The sequence below is a fragment of the Trichechus manatus genome, unplaced genomic scaffold (assembly GCF_000243295.1).
Source record: "Trichechus manatus latirostris isolate Lorelei unplaced genomic scaffold, TriManLat1.0 scaffold00018, whole genome shotgun sequence".
NCBI classification, from domain to species: Eukaryota; Metazoa; Chordata; class Mammalia; order Sirenia; family Trichechidae; genus Trichechus; species Trichechus manatus.
This window is the reverse complement of record NW_004443954.1, coordinates 23,870,142-23,890,383: the sequence shown is the minus strand read 5'-3', so window position 1 is coordinate 23,890,383 and position 20,242 is coordinate 23,870,142. Positions and strand designations below refer to the sequence as shown.

Sequence of the window (20,242 nt, the reverse complement as noted above, 5' to 3'; positions counted from 1 at the left end):
CGCAGTCTCAAAGCCCCTGCCCTCAGGAGCTAGAATTCTAGGAGGGAGAGATGGACAGTGATCACACAGACATTCAGTGGACGGTGCCACGGAGAGTTCATGACGCGATTTAGGGATGATGTGTGCTTGTGGGAGGGAGAGGGTTGCTATTATTGCACACAGTGACCCAGCTTCTGCTTCCAAGGCTCAGCAGCTTGAGAGAGTGAGCCTGGGGCTGCTGAGGTGAGTGTCCTCACAGAGGGAACCACGGCTCACTCCAGGCAAGGGCAGGAACCAGCATGGTTTCGGGCTCAGTTAGTGTTTGTTGAATGAATGAATGACTCACCTAGTTATTTAATCTCTAGACAGTGTCCATGCTGTGGGTGAGAAAGTAGGGGCTGAGCGTGGTGAGGTCATAGCATTGAGAGTGGAGTGGATCAGGTAGAACCTTATTGGCCATTTTACTCTGTAGAAGCAGACTGCCCATTTTTCTCCTGTGGAGTGACTGGTGGATTCAAACCACTGACCTTTCAGTTAGTGGCCAAGCACTTAACCACTGTACCACCAGGGCTCTGTCACAAGAGGATACCTGATAAAGTAAACTGTAACCTAATATGGTGATGTTGTTCCATACGTATGATGTCCTGCACAGAGATGTACAGATGAGGCCCCAAAGGCATGGAGAAGGTGACTTGTTTGTCCAGAACCACACACTACTACCGCCTGTCAGAGTTGCTTTGGAACCAGGGCCAGATTAAGGCATGTGAGGGCCCTACAGACTGATAATCTGTAGGGCCCTCTCCTCTGCCAGGAGGTAGTAGTACATGGTTCTGGGCAAACAAGTCACCTTCTTCAAGCCCTTCGGGCCTCATCTGAACATCAGTGTGCAGTACATCATACATACTGAACAACATCACCATATTAGGTTACAGTTTACTTTATCAGGTATCAGATTGCATGTGCGTGTGTGTGTGTGTGTCTGTATGTCTTAGCTATCCATAATGTAACTTATTTTTAAATGAGACTATACTATCAGCAATTGAATGCAAAAGCAGCGTATGCATTTTAGCAGAATGAGATAAACTGGATTATAATATTTTTAGTGGATGTGGGGTACTAAGATTTTTACTAAGTACTACATTTTTTACAAAAAGAATATTCCACATATTCTACAACAAAGAAAATGAGTCAGTGAACTTAGTTGTTTCAACAATTAATGTAAAATTCTATTGCTCTCCCAGGATAGATAGATTTTCACCAGTTTTGCTTTAAATGGTTCATACTTCAGTTTTGATGCTTGTTTCATAATAAATGCTATAATTATAAATGAAATGAAAAGATGTCATAAAAGAAAATTTAGTGATCAGAAAGCAAATATTACAACAAATATTTTCTTTTTAGATAGATCTTTCATCTCTAACATGTTATAATTAAAAACATTTCTTTCTCTTCTTTGCTGTTACAAATGATTTCATCACAGTTAAACTGCTAAACAATATCTATTTCTATACATAATAAGGATAATGAATCGAATCTTTCTTGAATCATTGTATACTGAGGGTTTTTGAGTCTCTTTAGAGTCTCTTTAGGGATGAAAATGAGTGTTCTGTTGTGCAGTTTGTGATCATTAAAATTAGGAATATGTGTAAAGCAATTTCAACATTGGGAAATATGCATTGTATTTTATCTTCTATTATGGAATTATACATGCCTACATGAGTAACATTTGTCTTTCCTAAATCTGTAAACTTAGTTCTCATGTAAGAATGAAATTATTACACCTCTTTCTAAAGGTAGGTATTTAAGTCACCAGGATAAGCCTGCACTAATTTCTTAGATGCCTTTATGCATTCTTCATCAGGTATATCTACATTGTTTAAGAAGGGAAATCTATTTGAAAGAATTTCATCCACTCTCACCCCTCTTTTCATGCAAGATTCAAGTGTGTCAATGATAGTATAGTATGAGGTTACACAAAGTTGATCTCTGACACTCAATGATACTTCTAGAGCATTTCTGTCATTTTCTTGTTTCTTTCTAAGGCTTCTGTGACTGTGAACTAATTGATAACCAGTATTTGGCAGTATTTGTTGTGTTGTGTTTTCAAATTTTTCAAAATCTTCTCTTAAATTATGTAAATACCCTGTTAATGACTGGTAGAAATCTGTGAATGTCTTTAAAGTTACTTCTGAATCTTGGAGAGCTTGACTTGTCCAATGAAAATACCGCAGTATATTATTCCACATAACCAGCATAAATACATACTTTAGTGTTTGCATTTTGTTGGCAGTGTTTTCAGCTTCTGTTTTGGTATTCAGCAGTATTTTCTAAGGCATCTAGAATCTGAGTGTACAATTCCAGGATTGCACTCATTGCTACAGCGTGTGCTTCCCAATGTGTATTAGAAAGACATTTTAAAAGTGATCATTGCTTAAATATGTTACAAGAACTGCCCATCAGTGAGTAGAGGTGGTAAAAAATATGTAGAGTAACTGAACAGTAGAAAAATAATCAACTGCTTCCAGACAACAATCTACTGCGCTACGTTCTACAAGATTAATTGAACGCACAGCACATGGTATGAAAATGGCATATTCATTACATTCTAAAATTTTCTGTTGCATACCTTTATAACACCCTGACATATTGGCAACATTGTCATAGGACTGGCCACTGCACTTAGAAAAATCAATTTTGCAAACTCCGCTTAAATAGCAAAGTACTTGATTTGCAGTTTCTTCACCAGTATGACTTTTTAAGCTAGGAAATGTGATAAATCACTTAACAAGTCTTCCATCTGCTGAAGATACATATCTTAAAACAATACTTAGCTGATCTGTATGAGAAAGATCAGGTGTGGAATCTACAGACAAACTGAAATATTGAGCTATACTTATTTCACTGAAAATAACTGATCAAACTTGATCACTTATTAAGTTTATTAATTCTTTATTAATTTGGGTCCCCAAATCAATAATTGTTTATACATAAACGATGGGCTCCCCTTTCCTGTGTTACCATATTTTGAGATGTGACTTGCTAAAAATGGATCAAACTGAGCAACAAGTTGAAGTATACCCCCAAAATTTCCATTTTGTGAAGACCCAAACACTTCACTTCTTCCTCAAAATGATAGTCCATGTTCAGCGATTGTTACAATGACAGCAATAATGCATTGCAAAACAGCTTTCCAGTACTGACGTTCTTTATTAATTTGTGTTTCCAGTTCATGAGTTAAGCCAAAGCTATGCCTTCGGTTTAAGTATGACAACATATAATCTCTGTGAATTGAACTGTTTTCATGTTTATGAATCATATTCGAGTTGCACCAATCCCTAAATCCATGCAGAGCAAATCAAGAATTAAATGATTTAGGACTGAATAGTTTGCAAACAAAACAATATACAGAACTGACTGAAGAGAGAATACAATAGCCACTCCTGCTTATAATTTTCGCCATTAACTTTGTACCCTAGAAATATGTTCTGGCTACAGAACCTTGTTTGTTTACCATCCAGAAATTTTCAACATGAATTTTCAAATGGTCCCCTGTGATGTTGACAATCACTTGGCCTTCTTTCGATCCAATAATTTACACAATTAGAAAAAAATTATTCCACAAAGCAGAATCTGTATTTTTGTCATTTATGGGGTCTGCAGATGGAACAATTTCAGATTCTAAAATAGTTTCACTTTCTACACCATTACTAATTTTTTTTAGTACAGCAAGGAATGGATGCAGAATTTGGAACAAATTCTATTTGTATTGCTATCAGTAATTTCAGCACTAGTGGTACTAGTACAAAAATTTGCACCCATTAAACTCAAGCTTTCACAGAAGAAGTCTCTTCTGATTCATTATGTTTTAAAGAGGAAGTTAATTTTGAGATTTTTTTTTAGGGACTCAAATTCTTTCCTTTTTATCTTCTGCAAGCTTTCATTGTTTCGCACTCCACTTAGTTGTTGCCGTTTCATTTTACCTGGATATAAAATTAAGTCACCTTTTAAATTTGGTTCTACTGTAGCAAATAAATTTGAATAACTGAAAAGAAATAAAATTTATAAAATACAGTTTACATTTGAATTTGGACAACACAAAAATTTATATTTAAAAATGAAGAGATGCTTGTGATCATTAGCCATTAACCAAAAAAACAAAAGAAACCCATTGCCGTCAAGTTGAGAGAGATGAAAACTGAAACTACAATGAGATACCATCTCAACATGACATCAATGGCACTAATCAAAAAAACAGAAAACAACAAATGCTGGTGAGGTTGTGGGGAGACTGGAAGTCTTATACACTGCTGGTGGGAATGTAAAATGGTACAACCACTATGGAAAATGATATGGCACTTCCTTAAAAAACTGGAAATAAAAACATCATATGATTCAGCACCCCACTCCTGGGTATATACACTAGAGAAGTAAGAGCCGTCACACAAATAGACATATGCACATCCATGTTCATTGCAGCATTATTAACAATAGCAAAAAGATGGAAACAACCTAAGTGCCCATCAGCAGATGAATGGATAAACTGCGGTACATACGCACAATGGAATACTACGCAATGATAAAGAACAATGAATTTGAGAAACATCCCACAACATGAATGAATTTGGAGGACATTATGCTGAATAAAATAAGCCAGTCACAAAAGGACAAATATTGTATGGTACCACTATTATAAAAAAACAAGAAAAGGTTTACACACAGAAAAAAAATTCTTTGATGGTAAGCAGGGAAGGGAGGGGAGGGAGTGTAAATTACTAAATAGATAGAAGACACATGGTAATATTGGTGAAGGGAAAGACAATACACTATATAGGGGAAGTCAGCACAACATGACAAAGGTAAAGGAAGACACTGAAAGGAACACAAGAACAAAGGGCAACTACCAACCAAAAAAAAACCAAACCCATTGCCATCGAGTGAATTCCGACTCATAGCGACCCTATAGGACAGAGTAGAACTGCCCTGTAGAGTTTCCAAGGAGCACCTGGTGAATTTGAACTGCCAGCCTTTTTGTTAGCAGCCGTAGCTTTTAACCACTATGCCATCAGGGCATCTACCGTAATTACTATAACATAGACAATCCTGCAACGATAGTATTAACAAACGATAATTTACAAAGGGGTACATAGGTAGATAAAAAAACCAAACCAAACCCGTTGCCATTGAGTTGATTCCAACTCATAGCAACCCTACAAGACAGACTAGAACTGCCCCCTAGAGTTTCCAAGGAGCACCTGGTGGATTCAAACTGCTGACCTTTTGGTTAGCAGCCATAGCAGTTAACCGCTATGCCACCAGGGTTTCCACATACACAGATAGGTATGTTAAAGAGGTGTGGGAGGGTGTAAAGAAGTGCACCCACCAGCAGATGTAGATTAGGTTGTGGATATCTCTACATACATATTTATAGATGTTGCATATATACTAATATAGACAATAGAACACACAAGGGACACAGTCATGGAAACTTCTTATGCATAACAAAACATGATGAAGATCCCAAGATGAAGATACTAGGCTTGAAGGCTAAGGACCATAGACTCGAGAGACATCTACATCAATTGGCATAACATAGTGCGTAAAAACAGTGTTCTACATCCTGCTTTGCTGAGTAGCATCTGAGGTCTTAAAATCTTGCAAGTGGCCATCTAAGATACAACTACTGGTCTCTTCCCATCTGGCATAAAGGAGAGTGAAGAAAACCAAGGACTCAAGGGAGTAGTGAGTCCAAAGGACTAACAGACTGTATGCACCATAGCCTACACAACACCAAGACCAGAAGAACTAGATGGTTCCTGGCTACCACTACCAACAACTCTGACCAGGATCACAATAGAGGGTCCTGGACACAGTGGGAGAAAAATGAAGAACAAAAAATCAAATTCAGAAAAAACAGACCAGACTTACTGGCCTGATAGAGACTGGAGGAACCCCTGAGACTGTGACCTTTAAGACACCCCTCTGACTTGGAACTGCAGTCTTTCCCAGAAACCGCCTTCCAGCCAAGCAATAGAGAGGACTATAAAATACACAATAACACTAAAAAAGAACACGATCTGTAGAACAAACAATTATACAAGACCAAAAGGGCAACATTTGCCCAAAAGTAAAGATGAGGAGACAGGAAGGGATAGGAAAACCAGACAAAAGGAAACGGGGAACCCAGGACAGAAATGAGGAGAGTGTTGACACAGTGTGGAGATTGCAGCCAATGTCATGGAACACTTTGTGTACAGTTTGTTGAATAGGGAGCTGATAGAAATAATACTTCCAAGGCAGCTGGAGATAATTTAATTCGTCTGTTGTACGATGTTTGTTGGCTGTCCCTTTGCAAGATCTCCAGAAGTGTTTTTCATCTTGAAATAATACTTAAAAACTTGCACACTTGTCTTAGTCATCTAGTGCTGCTGTAACAGAAATACCACAAGTGGATGGCTTTAACAAAGAGAAATTTATTTTCTCACAGTCTAGTAGGCTACAAGTCCAAATTTAGGGCATCAGCTCCAGGGGAAGTCTTTCTTTCTCTTTTAGCTCTGGAGGAATGTCCTTGTCATCAATCTTCCCTTGGACTAGGAGCATCTCAGCGTAGGAACCTTGGGTCCAAAGGATGCACTCTGCTCCTGGTGCTGCTTTCTTGGTGGTATGAAGTCCCCAACTCTCTGCTCACTTCCCTTTCCTTTTATCTCTTGAGAGATAAAAGGTGTTGCAGGCCATGCCCCAGGGAAACTTCCTTTGCATTGGATCAGGGATGTGACCTGAGTAAGGGTGTTACATCCCACCCTAATCCTCTTTAACATAATCTTATCTTGCCTCATTAATCACAGGCAGAGATTAGGATTTATAACAAATAGAAAAATTACATCAATCACAAAATGGAGGACAACAACACAATACTGGGAATCATGGCCTAACCAAATTGACACATATTTCTGGGGGACACAATTCAATCCATGATAGCACTCTCTTTCCGTCCTTTGATGCTGCATCTTCACAGTTCACTGGACTGTTGCAGATACCCGATAGGGGTGAGAGTGATTGCAAACAGCATGATACAAATAAAAGGGTATGCTCAATCTGAAGAGGCATTTTTGGTTCTCTTTGTGCAGGACCAGATGCGTCACAAGTCATGTGATTATAGTGCTGCTGGTGCATTCTTATGTGGTTGATGAGAGAGAACTGAATGTGAGGTTAATACCTAATAGGTCTGAAATGAAAAGGAAAATATAATTGTTATGGTATACAAAATTTATAAAATGGTATCAATTTCATATAGTGCTCTGCCAGTTCCCTTCCTCTGTGGCACCCGCTTTTCCTTGTGTCTAGTCTGCTTGGCATGTATGGGTCTTTGCTTTGCACAACTGGTACCCCTGTTTCGTTGATGCCCTAAGCACGGGTTTACCTTGCTTGTTGGATAATCCATACCTGTTCAGAACCCAGAGCATCTCCCAGGACCTTTCCCGTACCCACCATGCTCAATGCCAAGGATTTGAAAATATTTTTGGTGAAAAGCATAGAAGTATAAAAGGTCACAAAAAAGACAATAGAACCAATCAGAAATCATTGACTGATCTGCTCCCCAATTAGCTTATCTTTTGTAAGAAACTAGGGGTTGTGAGGTATCTTTGGGAATTCTGGATTGATGAGATTTAGCACTCACAGAGTTGTACTTTATAAGAGCCTATAGGATCGCTGGAAACCCTGGAGGCGTAGTGGTTAAGTGCTACGGCTGCTAACCAAAAGGTCGGCAGTTTGAATCCACCAGGCGCTCCTTGGAAGCTCTATGGGGCGGTTCTACTCTGTCCTATAGGGTCGCTATGAGTCGGATTCGACTCGACAGCAACAGATTTGGTCTTTTGGTTTTATAGTATTAGGGGAGCCCTGGTGGTGCAATGGTTAAGAGCTTGGCCGCTACCCAAAAGATCAGCAGTTCAAATTCACCAGCTGCTCCTTAGAAACCCTGTGGGGCAGTTCTACTCTGTCCTGTAGGATCGCTATGAGTTGGAATAGACTCAATGGCAACGGTTTTGGTTTTTTGGGGGTTTATAGCATAGGGAAATATAAACACAATCATACAAACTTTATTTACTTAAATGTCAGAGGACTTGATTCACAGAGAGCATAGAAATTGATAAACATTGCCAAAATATTCCATTTCTCACCACTGTTATAAAACTGTTTATGGGAGACACACCTCTGGTAATTGAGTTAGCTGAGAATATTTTCTTTAAATACCTGGTAAAATACTGTGTATGCTGTTAAGTTTTTAAAAAGAAAAGTGGTTTGTAAAACCATATGCCTAATTTTTCAAAATAAAAAGGAAAGAAGGAAGAAAGAAAAAAGAAATTAAAAAGCCACCTAAAAAAGAATACATATGTTTGTCAGGGGGAGGGAAACTAGAAAGTGTAATATACTAATATGTTGTTATACTTGGGCAATGAGAGGATAGGTTATTTCAATTTAAAAATTTTTTATTTGTGGTAAAATATATGTAACAAAGTTTGCCATTTTAACCATTCAGTGACATTAATTATATTCACAAGGTTGGGTAATCATCACAACTCTCCATTTCCAAAACTTTTTCATTGCCTCAAACAGAAACTCTGTACCCATTAAGCAATAACTCCTTTCTCCAGTTCCCCCAGCCCCTAAAAAACCCATTGCTGTTGAGTCGATTCTGACTCGTAGTGACCCTATAGGATAGAGTAGAACTGCCCCGTAGAGTTTCCAAGGAGTGCCTGGTGGATTCCAACTGTCAACCTTTTTTGGTTAGCAGCCAGACACTTAAGCACTGCGCCACCAGGGGCCCCTAGTATCCTCTAATCTACTTTCTATCTCTGTGCATTTGCCTATTCTAGATATTTCATATAAGTGGAATTATACAATGTTTGTCCTTTTGTGAGTGTCTTATTTCACGCAGTATGATGTTTCCAAGGTTTAACCGTATTGTAACATGTATCAGGACTTAATTTCTCTTTAGTATTTTGTTGTATGTATGTACCACATTTTGGTACATACATACCAAACAATCTAAATGACGGGCATTTAGGTTGTTTCCATCTTTTGGCTATTGTGAAGGGTGCTGCAGTGAACACTGGTGTACATGTGTCTGTTTTTGTTGCTCCTTTCAAGTCTTTTGGATATATAGTTAACCATGAAGTTTCTGGGTTGTTTGGCAGTTTTTTGTTTAACTTTCTGAGGAACTGTCCAACTGTTTTCCACAGCAGCTGTACTATTTTACATTCCTACCAGCAGTGGATAAGGGTTCCAATTTCTCTACATCTTTGCCAATACTTGTTATTTTTCTTTTTTTTTTTAATCACAGCCATCCTAGTGGGGGGTGAAGTGGTATCTCATTGTGGTTTTGGTTTGCATTTCCCTGATGACTAATGTTCAGCATGTGCTTATTGGCCATTTGTATATCTTCTTCAGTGAAATGTCTGCAGAAGTTCTTTGCTTGTCTTTTGATTGGGTTGTTTGTCCTTTTGTTGTTGATTTGTAGGAGTTCTTGGCATATTCTCTCAAGGGTGATGGTGCAGCCACAGGGCTGACTGTCAGCACCCTTGTGGGTCAGCACCCTCACAGGTCAGCATCTTCAGGTCTTTTCTCTGGGGCCATTTAGTTTTTTCAGAAGAGAACCTTCCAGCCCTGCCTGTGGAGTATGAGCCAGATGGTCAGCATTGCGTTCCAGGGGCTCAGTGGGGAAGGGACCCCAGTGTCTCATTTTTAGTGTGCAGCTTTTCATCTCCTTCTGCCCCTTCTCTGGGCCTGGTGTTACTGAGTCTGGAGCTTCCCTTGCTCATTTTCCCCAGGACTAAACTGTGGCATCTGCCAGGAGAGCTGTGGTGCCAGTCCTCTCTGCAGCCTCTTGCCTCACCCTTCCCTTTGGGGTGCTGGTAATCCCACTGTTGAGCTTTCCTGGGCTTTGGCAGGTGAAACACCTTCCTGATTGCTGGCGTCCCTCTGTTGTGGGCATTTTGGTTTTCCCCTCCTCTTCTCAGCCAGGATCACTTCTCCCTCAGATTTCTTTATTTATAACTAATGGTCCCAGCTGACAGGTGTCTCTTAGTTTCATGAAAGACAGAGTTTAAGTTTCTGTTTCACGTTCTGTTTTTTTATTTGAGGAGTGATTTACAGGGAAAAACAAGGGGCCAAAAATCTTCACTTCACTATTTTAAAATCAAAATGATAATTATGCCTATATGAAGTTTATGAAGACAAAAGAGGGGTCTTCATGGTTGTGGGATTGGTTTTGCTTTGCTCTTATAAAGAGAAATGAACTACTTGAAAATGACAAGGCTTTCTGAGGCACTGTCTTTGGCTAGGTTCTCTAGAGAAGCAAAACCAGTGAAGCGTATTTGTATGTGTATAGAGAGAGATTTATATCAAGGAAATGGGTCATGCAGTTGTAGAGGCTGGAAAGTCCCAAGTCCATAGGTCAGGCTGGAGATTGATTCACATAGCTGCAGGGGCTGACAAACCCAAGATTGGCAGATAAGCTGGCAGGCCGCTGGCTCACAGGCTGCTGAGGCTGATGAATCCCAAGATCGGCAGGTAAGCTGCTAGCTCAAGTCCCAAGAGCCAGAGGTCAGATGAACAGGAGCCAGCTGCAGGATTCAAGCACCAAAAGCCCGCTAACTTTGCCAGAAAGTCCACATACGTTGGATGCAGGCTGTAAAAATGGTGTGGGGGTGGCATCTGACTGCCTCCAACTTCACAAGGGGAAAGGAGAATCAAGATCAACAACCCAAGCCTGACCGTCATGAGGTGGAGGTCAGACGTGCCTCCTGTCTCCACCATCTTTGCCAATTCTGACACCAACCATACACCCCACAGTACTCTCTACCTCTCTGCTGGGTTTGATAATTCATTGTAATGGCCACACAGAACTCAGAGACAACACTCAACGATTATGGGGTTTATTAGGGAAGTAACAGGTTACAATTCAGGCTCAGGAACACTCAGGATATGGTTCTTCCATCAGGGCAGCTTCTTCCCAGCTGTGCCACAGGCGTGCCTCTCTCTGGCCCCTTGGCCTTTGCCATGCACAGGCAAGTGTTACAAAGCTCTTTTAGCTCTGCCAATAAGTGTCCAGAGGCACCCCACTCCACCAGTAAGCCTCAACCCAGATACACTCAGCTTTCTCACTCTGTGGGCCAGGAAGCCCACTGTACAGTCTCCTGCCGTTTCTCTCTGTCTCTTTCTCTCTGTCTCTCTTGGTCTCCTGGTTCCAGGAGCTTTCAGCACACGGATCCCAGGTCCAAAACACATGCTGGCTCTTCTTCCTTGGTGGTGGTGGGATCCTCTCCTTCCTGTCTCTGGGTTGGCTCACTTCAAGCCTAGCAGGATGGCAAATCTGACCAGTCCCTTTGGTGTACCACAATTACGCTATATGCACAGCCCCACCTAATCACGTGGGTGAGAGTTACAAGACACAAAAGCAATCCATCCCACTGTACAGGCTGCACCCCCAAGGAAACTCACTTTCAACTGATTGGCTGTTTATACCAGATCTCATCAAGGAGGTGATTACATTATATCAGATTTCATTATGAAGGTGATTACATTACTACATGGCTGCCAAACTATGTCATAACTTCCAAACCACTGAGAATCATGGCCCAGCCAAGTTGATACACAACCTTAACCATCACAGGCATGTCTTTTCTGGCTGTTTCTTACTAGAATTCAGAAACTCACTCTGCTGCAAATGCTCCCCTCTGTCACAATCAGTGTTCAGAAAAAAATAAGTTGCTCTTTTGGAAGGAGTATTATTGGGTTGGAGACTGTGGTCCCACAGTAACTGGTACTTCCTCCCTTCCGTACTCACATAGGGCCCCTGTGTCTTTAAAGACTGTTATAGTTCATGGAGTTGCTAGGCTCCCATCTACTGTTGCTAACTACTTATCCCTTTTCCAGTCGCTGCTGTACCCCCATTTTTCTCCTTCCTGTGCTCCTTCACCAACTTTTAACCCCATGAGTGTCATAGTAGAATTGTGCTCCATAGGGTTTGCAATGGCTCATTTTTCAGAAGTAGATCACCAGGCTTTTCATCCAAGGCACCTCTGGGTGGACTTGAACCTCCAGCCTTTTGGTTATCAGCTGAGTGCATTAACCATTTGCACCACCCAGGGACCTCCACCAACTTTTAGTCTCAGCTAATTCCTACCCTCTCCTGATGTCTCATCCTGCCCACCCACCCCCTATGGCTCTCCTGAGGCTGCATTTCTTCCCCATTAGGCTTTGTGCCATGTGAGGACAAGACTCTGTCTTAGTCATCTTTGTATCTCTCAGAGCTCAGTGCTAGCTGCTAGCCCATAAAATAAAAGCTTGTTGAAAGAATGCATGGTGGAATATAAAATTGTTTACCTTTTGAGATCACTTGCCAATGGGTGTTTGCTTTCCTTAACCAAGCAACAGACCAATTATCAGGTATTAGATGTGATCTTGGGGGCTGGCTGAAGTCTCTCCCTTCTTTCTCTCTTTCATAAGACTCATCATATATTAACTCTGTTTTGTTTGTTGGTTTACCTGCACACACAAAAAGAGAGACTTCAGATTCTTGTTTCTAACTACTGTTGTCAAGCCATGCTCCCCAGGCAGGATGGCATACACTTGGCCTTTATTTACATCATTGAGAGTTCTTCAGTCAGAAGAACTCACAAGAATGAATAAGGAGGAAACAGTCTGCAGTGGGGCAGAGGGGCCCTGGAAAGGTTTCTCTTCTGTGGGCATATTCTGACCTTCTATGCAGCAGAGGACTCTCTAGGAAGGAAGTGGGAGAGATATTCCTAACCAAGTTTGCAGGTCCAGCTGCTGTTTGTATCATCTCGGATGCTAGTCCTCCCACTAGGATCCCAGAGCTTCACTCAGTCCCATGTAGAAGTAAACACAGATACTCTTTCTGAAATGTATCCAAGTGAGCTAGCTTTGCCAGTTACAAAAGCCAGAGCAGCGCTGAAGCCACATCATATTATTGAGCCCAGAATCCCAAATAAAGTGATGCAAATCTGTCCCTTGGCTTCAGGCAACGAGAGTCCAATGAAGCCTTCCAGTTAGAAAATTCCAGTTACATAAATATTTGAAGATGGTGTTTCATAAGTAGACTTGAGCAAAATTAATTCATCATGTAAACAATGCTCAAGAGATCTGAACAATTATAAAGTTTGTGTGGATCTTGCAGTTGCAAAATCAAAGGCTCTACCAAGACAGAATCATCTCTTCTTTCAGGGGTTTAAATTGGGAAGGACCCCTCAGTCCGTGTACTCCACCTGTCCCAAGAGGAAGAACGGTTAGTTAAGGGCACAGGATCTCAAAGTTTATTGATCATGACCCATGGTAAGAAATACACAGGGATCCATTCTCTATATAAAACCAAAGTTTCACGACACCATACTGAGTTGAATTGGTATATGTTTTGCTGTGTATATTTTCAACAACAACAACAAAATAAATAAAAGAAAAAGAAAACTTTTTGAAGCACAGTTCTACTCTGACACAACACGGGGTCACCATGAGTTGAAATCAACATACTGACTTTTACTATGTGCAGTACATTGTGAGATTGTCTGTTTTATTGTGTTATAATTCATTTTATAAAATACTGGTAGCACCCAAAAAAACAATAAATTTGTTGATCTCAAGGGGGTGTTACCCACAATTTCAAAAACTCTGATTGAAGAATAAATTCAAAAGAAGATTCTATATCAAATCTAGAAAAAGCCACTTTCCTTAAAGCTTTTAGCTATCTTTTAGAAGAGGGCAGTGATGATTCAGTGGTAGAAACCTTGCCTTCCACACAGGAGACGTGGGTTTGATTCCTGGCCAATGTACCTCATGTGCAGCCACCACCATCTGTCAGGGAGGCTTGCATGTTGCCATGATGCTGAACATGTATCAGCACAGCTTCCAGACTAAAACAGTCTAGTTAGAAAGGCCTGGCTTTCCAAAAATCAGCTATGAAAACCCTATGGATCACAACAGTTTGATCTGCAACCAATCATAGGAACGGGCAGTGTTTCATTTCATTGTACATCGGGTCGCCGGCTCAGTGACAACTAATAACAACAGCATCTTTTAAAACCTTTCCAGTTACCGCCAGTGGTAAAATCTAGGTATGGAAAGGAGATAGTTATGGAAAGGAAATTGGGTATGGAGTGGAGTTCTTCCCATATGGCAGATATTGTATACACTCTGCATGAAATACAACTCCTCTCCAGAGGAGCACCCATCCCTGCAAAATATGCAAACCATCCAGATGTGGATAAGTTGTACTACAACCACTAAACAAGCACATTTCTGTATCCCATTATAATAATGTTGGAAAATGTTATTGCTAAAATGATCTTGTTCTTTCTGAAAGCTATTCTCAGTATCAGAGATCCGCAGCTCAGCTTCTGAACTACCCTGAGGCATTTGACCACATTAAAAGCCTCCTTACATTTTCAGTCATCTTGCAGAGCTCAATAGAACTAAGAACAGCCTGGTTCCTTCCCAGAATGTTGAGAATATGCAAATTCGAGGCTTGACTCTGGCGTGTACTGAGACTAGAACAATGCTGAGCCTGTGAAGCAGCTCCACTTGAGAGCTGGGATTTGGGCCTGATTTTCCTGCTCTCGATTAGTACCTTTTTCTTAGAAGACAGTGACTCCCACAAGACACATAGCCCCAGCTACAGGCAGGTATCCACCAGATTACCAGACTCCCTGTTCCTTTCCAGTTTTGAACTATTTTTCACAATTGGTTTAGCTGAGTTTAGGATGCTGATGTTTTTAAGTAAATTTGCAACAAAAAGCTGATTTAAAAACAGTATTGGCATGAAATAATGTATGTGAAAATGATTTGTTACTTAGCGGACACTAAGCTTCTGTTAAAGGTGGTGGGAAAATTCAGGAATGGTCAATGGTAATAGTTGAACTATATGATGAACATATTTAATGCCATTGAATGGAACTGTGAAGATTGTTGAAATGTCAAATGTTTTGTTACCATAATAAATTTATTTAAAAAAACATTTTTGGTAAATGAAATACAGGTAGATGTTAAAAAAAAGAAATTGAGATGGAGGGTTAGGATTTGGAGTCGAATGGTTAATTCAAGAGCCCTGGTGGTGCAGTCGTTAAGAGCTCAGCTACTAACCAAAAGGTTGGCAGTTCGAACCCACCACCCACCCCTTGGAAACCCTATGGGACAGTTCTACTGTGTCCTGTAGGGTTGCTGTGAGTTGGAATTGACTTGGCAGCAACGAGTTTAGTTTTTTAGGGGTTAATTCAAAAGGTCAGTCAAGTCCAATATCCTTTTGCTATTAAAGGAAATGTACTTTGTCTTCTACCAGCCACGTTTGCCTGTTTTCTCCTTGGCTAACTGAATGCTGTATTGACCCCTCCATACTACAATATACATACTTAGTTTCTTAACAGAAATTTCTTTAGACTCTACAGCTTGCTTTATTAATGGCTGCAGGATGTGGGTAACAAAGAACACTACCATACTTGATTGTCTGGTTCGGCTTCTAAATGGTATGTTTTGTTTGCCATAGGGAGAACCAATGCTGACGTGATGACTGCCCTGTCTCAGGGCTACAGGATGCCCCGAATGGAGAACTGCCCCGATGAGCTCTACGACATCATGAAGATGTGCTGGAAGGAGAAGGCAGAAGAGAGGCCCACGTTCGATTACTTGCAGAGTGTCCTGGATGACTTCTACACGGCAACAGAAGGGCAGTATCAGCAGCAGCCTTAGCACACAGGGAGACTTGTGTCCAGGGCAGCCATCCTGTTTCAAAAGAAGAAATCACAAACACTGGCTGCACTAGTTATTCATGTACTCAGACCATCAACCGTGCCTCGTTCCTGACAGCAGAGGCTAAGTTACTCAGGAAGAACACCCTCTACATGGAAAAGGATTCTCTTCTAGATTAGGGTCCACTGGTTTACAGCTTGGACTGCTCCTCAGCTGGTCATCTTGCTGTGCAAGACCAATCTCTGAATCCAATCTTCTGAGAAGAGAACACCTGTTCTACCTAAAATGCACCCACTCTGGCCCCGTATATACAACTGGACCTGTGACCCAAAGGTTCAGAGACCACTGCAACAAATCTCAAATAGTAGCAGAATGATACTCATTTATAACATTGAAATAACCCAATGCTCATCATGGCACTTCTTTGTAATTTCTGTATGCTTTGGCTTATTTTGAAAAAATTTTTTTTTTACTAATCCAACCTTTTAGATTTTGCAGGTGAAGTCAGCAGCTTAAAAATGTCTTTCCCAGATTTCAGTGTTTTTTCCTTCCCCCTGGAATTTGAGACTGTTAATCATTTTCCTTCCATGGGGACTGCGCACACAGACCCGCAAGACTGGAAGCTGCAGAGGCACTTTCATTCCTTCTGTAGAACTGTCATTTGTGAGACTGCAAAGAGCCGTGGTAGGGGGTGCGGATCTCAGCGACTTTGCAGGGCTCAGCCAGACCTCCAAGGAGATGGAGAAGACACCACACCTTGCCTCAGAAACTGCTCTGTCTTAAAAAGGAATGTTTCTAACAGTCCAGCTTTTCAATTCCATGACTCCCTTTTTCCCTATATACAGACTTTTTTGACAATGTAGTATGGAAAAACAAAAAGAGTCTAGTCTCTGCAGAACCTTATAGGGGGAACTTCTAAAAGGGAAACATAAGAATTCTCTTTATTGCTTCAAATGATTTGAAATTTATTTTAATGAACAAATATTAATTTTAGATGTATTCCAGAAAGTAAAAATGCCGTGTTTTGGGCTATTTTTGTGATTCTGCAGTCTTTTTACACTGTATAATGTGTGTGAGACTACTTATAGCCAAGTATATGAAGGAGTATAAGTGACCAAGGCTCCAGTGAGCCACTGTAGCAAGGGAGACAAGAGGTTTTGTTTACTACATTTTTCTACTGTAACCTTTGAATGGAAAATGCTGTATCACATTCACTTATGGTGTCATGTACATACCTAATATTTTTATTTTTTGATTTTATTTTAATACATCTGGCCCAATAACATTTCAAAATTTTTACCTGTGTTTAACATTTTAAACCATCCTCAGCGTAAAAAGGAGTACCAGTTGGGGAGAAAATGAGAGGTGATTCCATATGGTTAGATGGTTTAAAAAACGTGTACAAGTTCTACCTCTAGCCTTTGTTTTCAGGTAGAGAACTGGATGGCCTGGACACCTGAACACCCCTTTATGGAGGCAAATAGAGTTTGCTTTCAGATAGGCTGAACAAGCACCATGAACATTTCATTTTGGTATGTGTTGCCTAGGCCTTGGGTGGCAAGGGGAAAGGATACAACATTCCACTTTTCTCTAAATTTTACCTTTTTTTCCTATGTGTTTTTTTTTTGTCCTTTCTAAAATGTTCTAAAATTCTCAATTCACAAGTGCCATGTTCACAAAGATAGACTATTATAATCATATAATGTCTGCTCTCCTGGTACACTTGATTCACAATGGTATGTTTTCTACAGACACCCCCTCCATTGGCATTTTATCTCGGAATCACAAATACTACACAATATATTACCTGGGAAGGAAGTGTAAAGACTCTTTAAGACTCAAAGAAGTCTTTAGAAAAATTGCTAAATTCATTTTCAGTTTGTTTTCTCCTCTCAACTCTGCTTCCTTTTACCATTTTACTTTTGATTTCCCGTCTCAGTCAAGTATGTGATCCTCATCCCACATGTCTCTTCCTTCAGCTCAGGCCTTAATGCCCACTCTTAGCATGTGCCAGAGCCCCATGGTACTAAACACTTAAGGAACAGCAACTACAGTCTCTTCCTGTGGCAGCAGGATTCTAGTCTCCTAATGACTGACAAGCAAAGTGAGGGGCTGTGCAGGTGTTCTTATTCAGAACTTCAAAAAACAGCAGTGCCCATCTACCCTCCACCCAAGATTCTGACTGCATGTTGTGTAGTGTGTGTGTGTGTGTGTGTGTGTGTGTGTTAAAAGCTTCCTACATGAATATAATGCACACTCAGAGTTGAGAGCCATCCCATTGGTTTGACCCATATTTCAAAGCTATCTACTCAAAGAAGCCCAGCATTCTCTTTCATCAGAGGGATCGGTTTCCCGTGGGAGGGTGTAGAAGCATAGGAAGAAGGAGAAAATGTTTTAATACTTGTGCACCTTTTTCCTTTCTGATGAACATGAAGCTCACTGAACCTAAAGTAAAATTCATAGGCTTGACACTGGTGTCTTTGATAGAAGGGGCTACTGGTAATTTTTAACTCCTCTGAGCATGGGTCCCTGGGTTTTGCCAAAATCCCATTGCAGAGAGAACGTCAGCAAGCCACTGGAAACACACACTGCCCAGGCCTTCTTTTTAGGGGAAATACTGCACACAGAAGCTGTGAGCCTTGTCTCAGCATGTATAAACAGTCAGTAGAAGGAAGGATTATATTTATCTACTTAGACAATGGAATAGACCCAGAACACTGAAACATAATTGTAAGTATAAACACATTTCCAATTCTGCCTGTGGTGCCTCCTTTCCCTTTATCTTGCTCTCACAAACTACATTCAGTAGTGGTAGCTGCTAAAAGGTACTCAACACTGAAACACCAACATTTTCATTCAACTGAGTAAAAGAAATCCTCATCCTATGGCTCAGTAACCCAACCCTTGAGATTTTAATTGCCACATGCCACAGCCAGTTCGGCTTCATGCTTTCTCAGCCAAAAGCATCTCTCAGATAAGCTCACACCAACCTCCTTTCACTTTAGTGTCTTCCTTTATTTTCTACTTACGCCTAGAGGAAGGGAGATTCCAGTTCGCTGCCTCCTACATTTTGGCCACATGAAGTCAAGAATCTAAAAAGATTGCATGAAGACAAGACTTGCTGTGCTACCTGATAGACATGTGACTATAATACAAAGGTACCTATACACCTACCATTTACGCAGTGCCCTCGTTTGTGCTTGGCGCTTTATAAAAATTAACTCACACAATAATCCTTTAAGATATGGACAGCACTGTCATTGTTTCACAGCTGATAAGACAGGTTCTTTTAAAGCCACAGAGGGAATATACTGACTCTGCTTCATGTTGTTTCCTTATGAAATAAAACAAATGAAATGCCTTTGTAGTGGAATCTCCCTGACTCAGTGGGATGTTCTAAATGGGCAGGGGAATTACTTACAGAATGCTCCACAAGAGTCCACCCAGAGGTGAGGGAAAATGTTCCCTTAGTTTTTTAGTTGTGGAGGAAAAGTTGTGCAAAAATTCATCTCACCATTCACACTTTTAAAGATAATTTATAGAGGCTACACTTTTGAATAAAGTGTTTTGATAACGTTGCTCCATTTTATAACATGAAGGTGTATTAAAACATAACATTTGATGTCAGAAAGTTCTAATCAGGTATATATGTAGGAGAAGTTCTATTTCCTGAGTTCTTATGAATCTTAGTACTTAGGAGTGCCAGAAATACTTCCAAGATGGCCACAGTATGATCTTGAGTATGTCCCTTAAACCTAGAAATGATAGGACAATCTTAGTGGCCTCCATTTCTAGATCATTGGAAAGATATTACAAATAATCTGGATTGGCCAAAGTGCAATGTTAACACAGAACTTCTAGAATCAAAAGTGGCCTTATCTATGACATCAAAAATATCTGTGATTTTTTTTTTCATTAAGTTGGACTTGGACAATAGGTCTTTAATCCCTTCTCTGCTATCCTTGGGATCAGATGTATTTTTTATTTCTTTTTTTGGATTCATAATTTTAATACAATGAATATATAGAATGTTTAATGGTAAAACCTCAGTGACAACTGGGGAAGGAAACTAATCAAATCAAATATTTTTGCAGAGAAATGCCTGAAAATTCACACTAACTGGAATGATTATAGCCTATAAATATCATCAGGTCAAATTTTGCACCAAATAAGTTTAAAAAAAAAACAAAAAACTTTCAGATTTCAGAATGTGGAATTGTGGAAAGAGGATGTGGACCTGTATCTGGAAAGCTTGAGGGATGTACAAGAGCTTTTAGTACAAGTGGTGTATTTGATTCAAATGGAGGACATCTAGATGTGGTGACTCAAAAACCACAAAAACCTATTTTATATAGCCATGTTCAAAGATGCCAAATATTTATGCTTCTTCTTGAAACAATAATCAATCATTAATATAATCTCTGATCACACATTGTCTGGGTGGGCAGAGGGAGGGGTTCTAATAAACAGCAGTTCAATTGAGGGATGGGGGAATGAAGTTTTAGTC

General features: G+C 40.2%; 1 protein-coding gene across 8 annotated transcripts in view; it reads left to right on the top strand.

Moving 5' to 3' along the window:
- Positions 1-19,937, top strand: part of LYN (LYN proto-oncogene, Src family tyrosine kinase) — a 159,767-nt gene extending 139,830 nt beyond the window's left edge. For all 8 annotated transcript variants that reach the window (XM_004372586.2, XM_004372585.2, XM_023727799.1 and 5 more), the window contains exon 13: positions 15,533-19,937. In XM_004372586.2, coding sequence (XP_004372643.1) covers positions 15,533-15,735 — 203 coding nt within the window. In that variant the 3' untranslated portion in view covers positions 15,736-19,937. The remainder of the gene's footprint in view (positions 1-15,532) is intronic.
- The last annotated feature ends 305 nt before the right edge of the window (positions 19,938-20,242 follow it).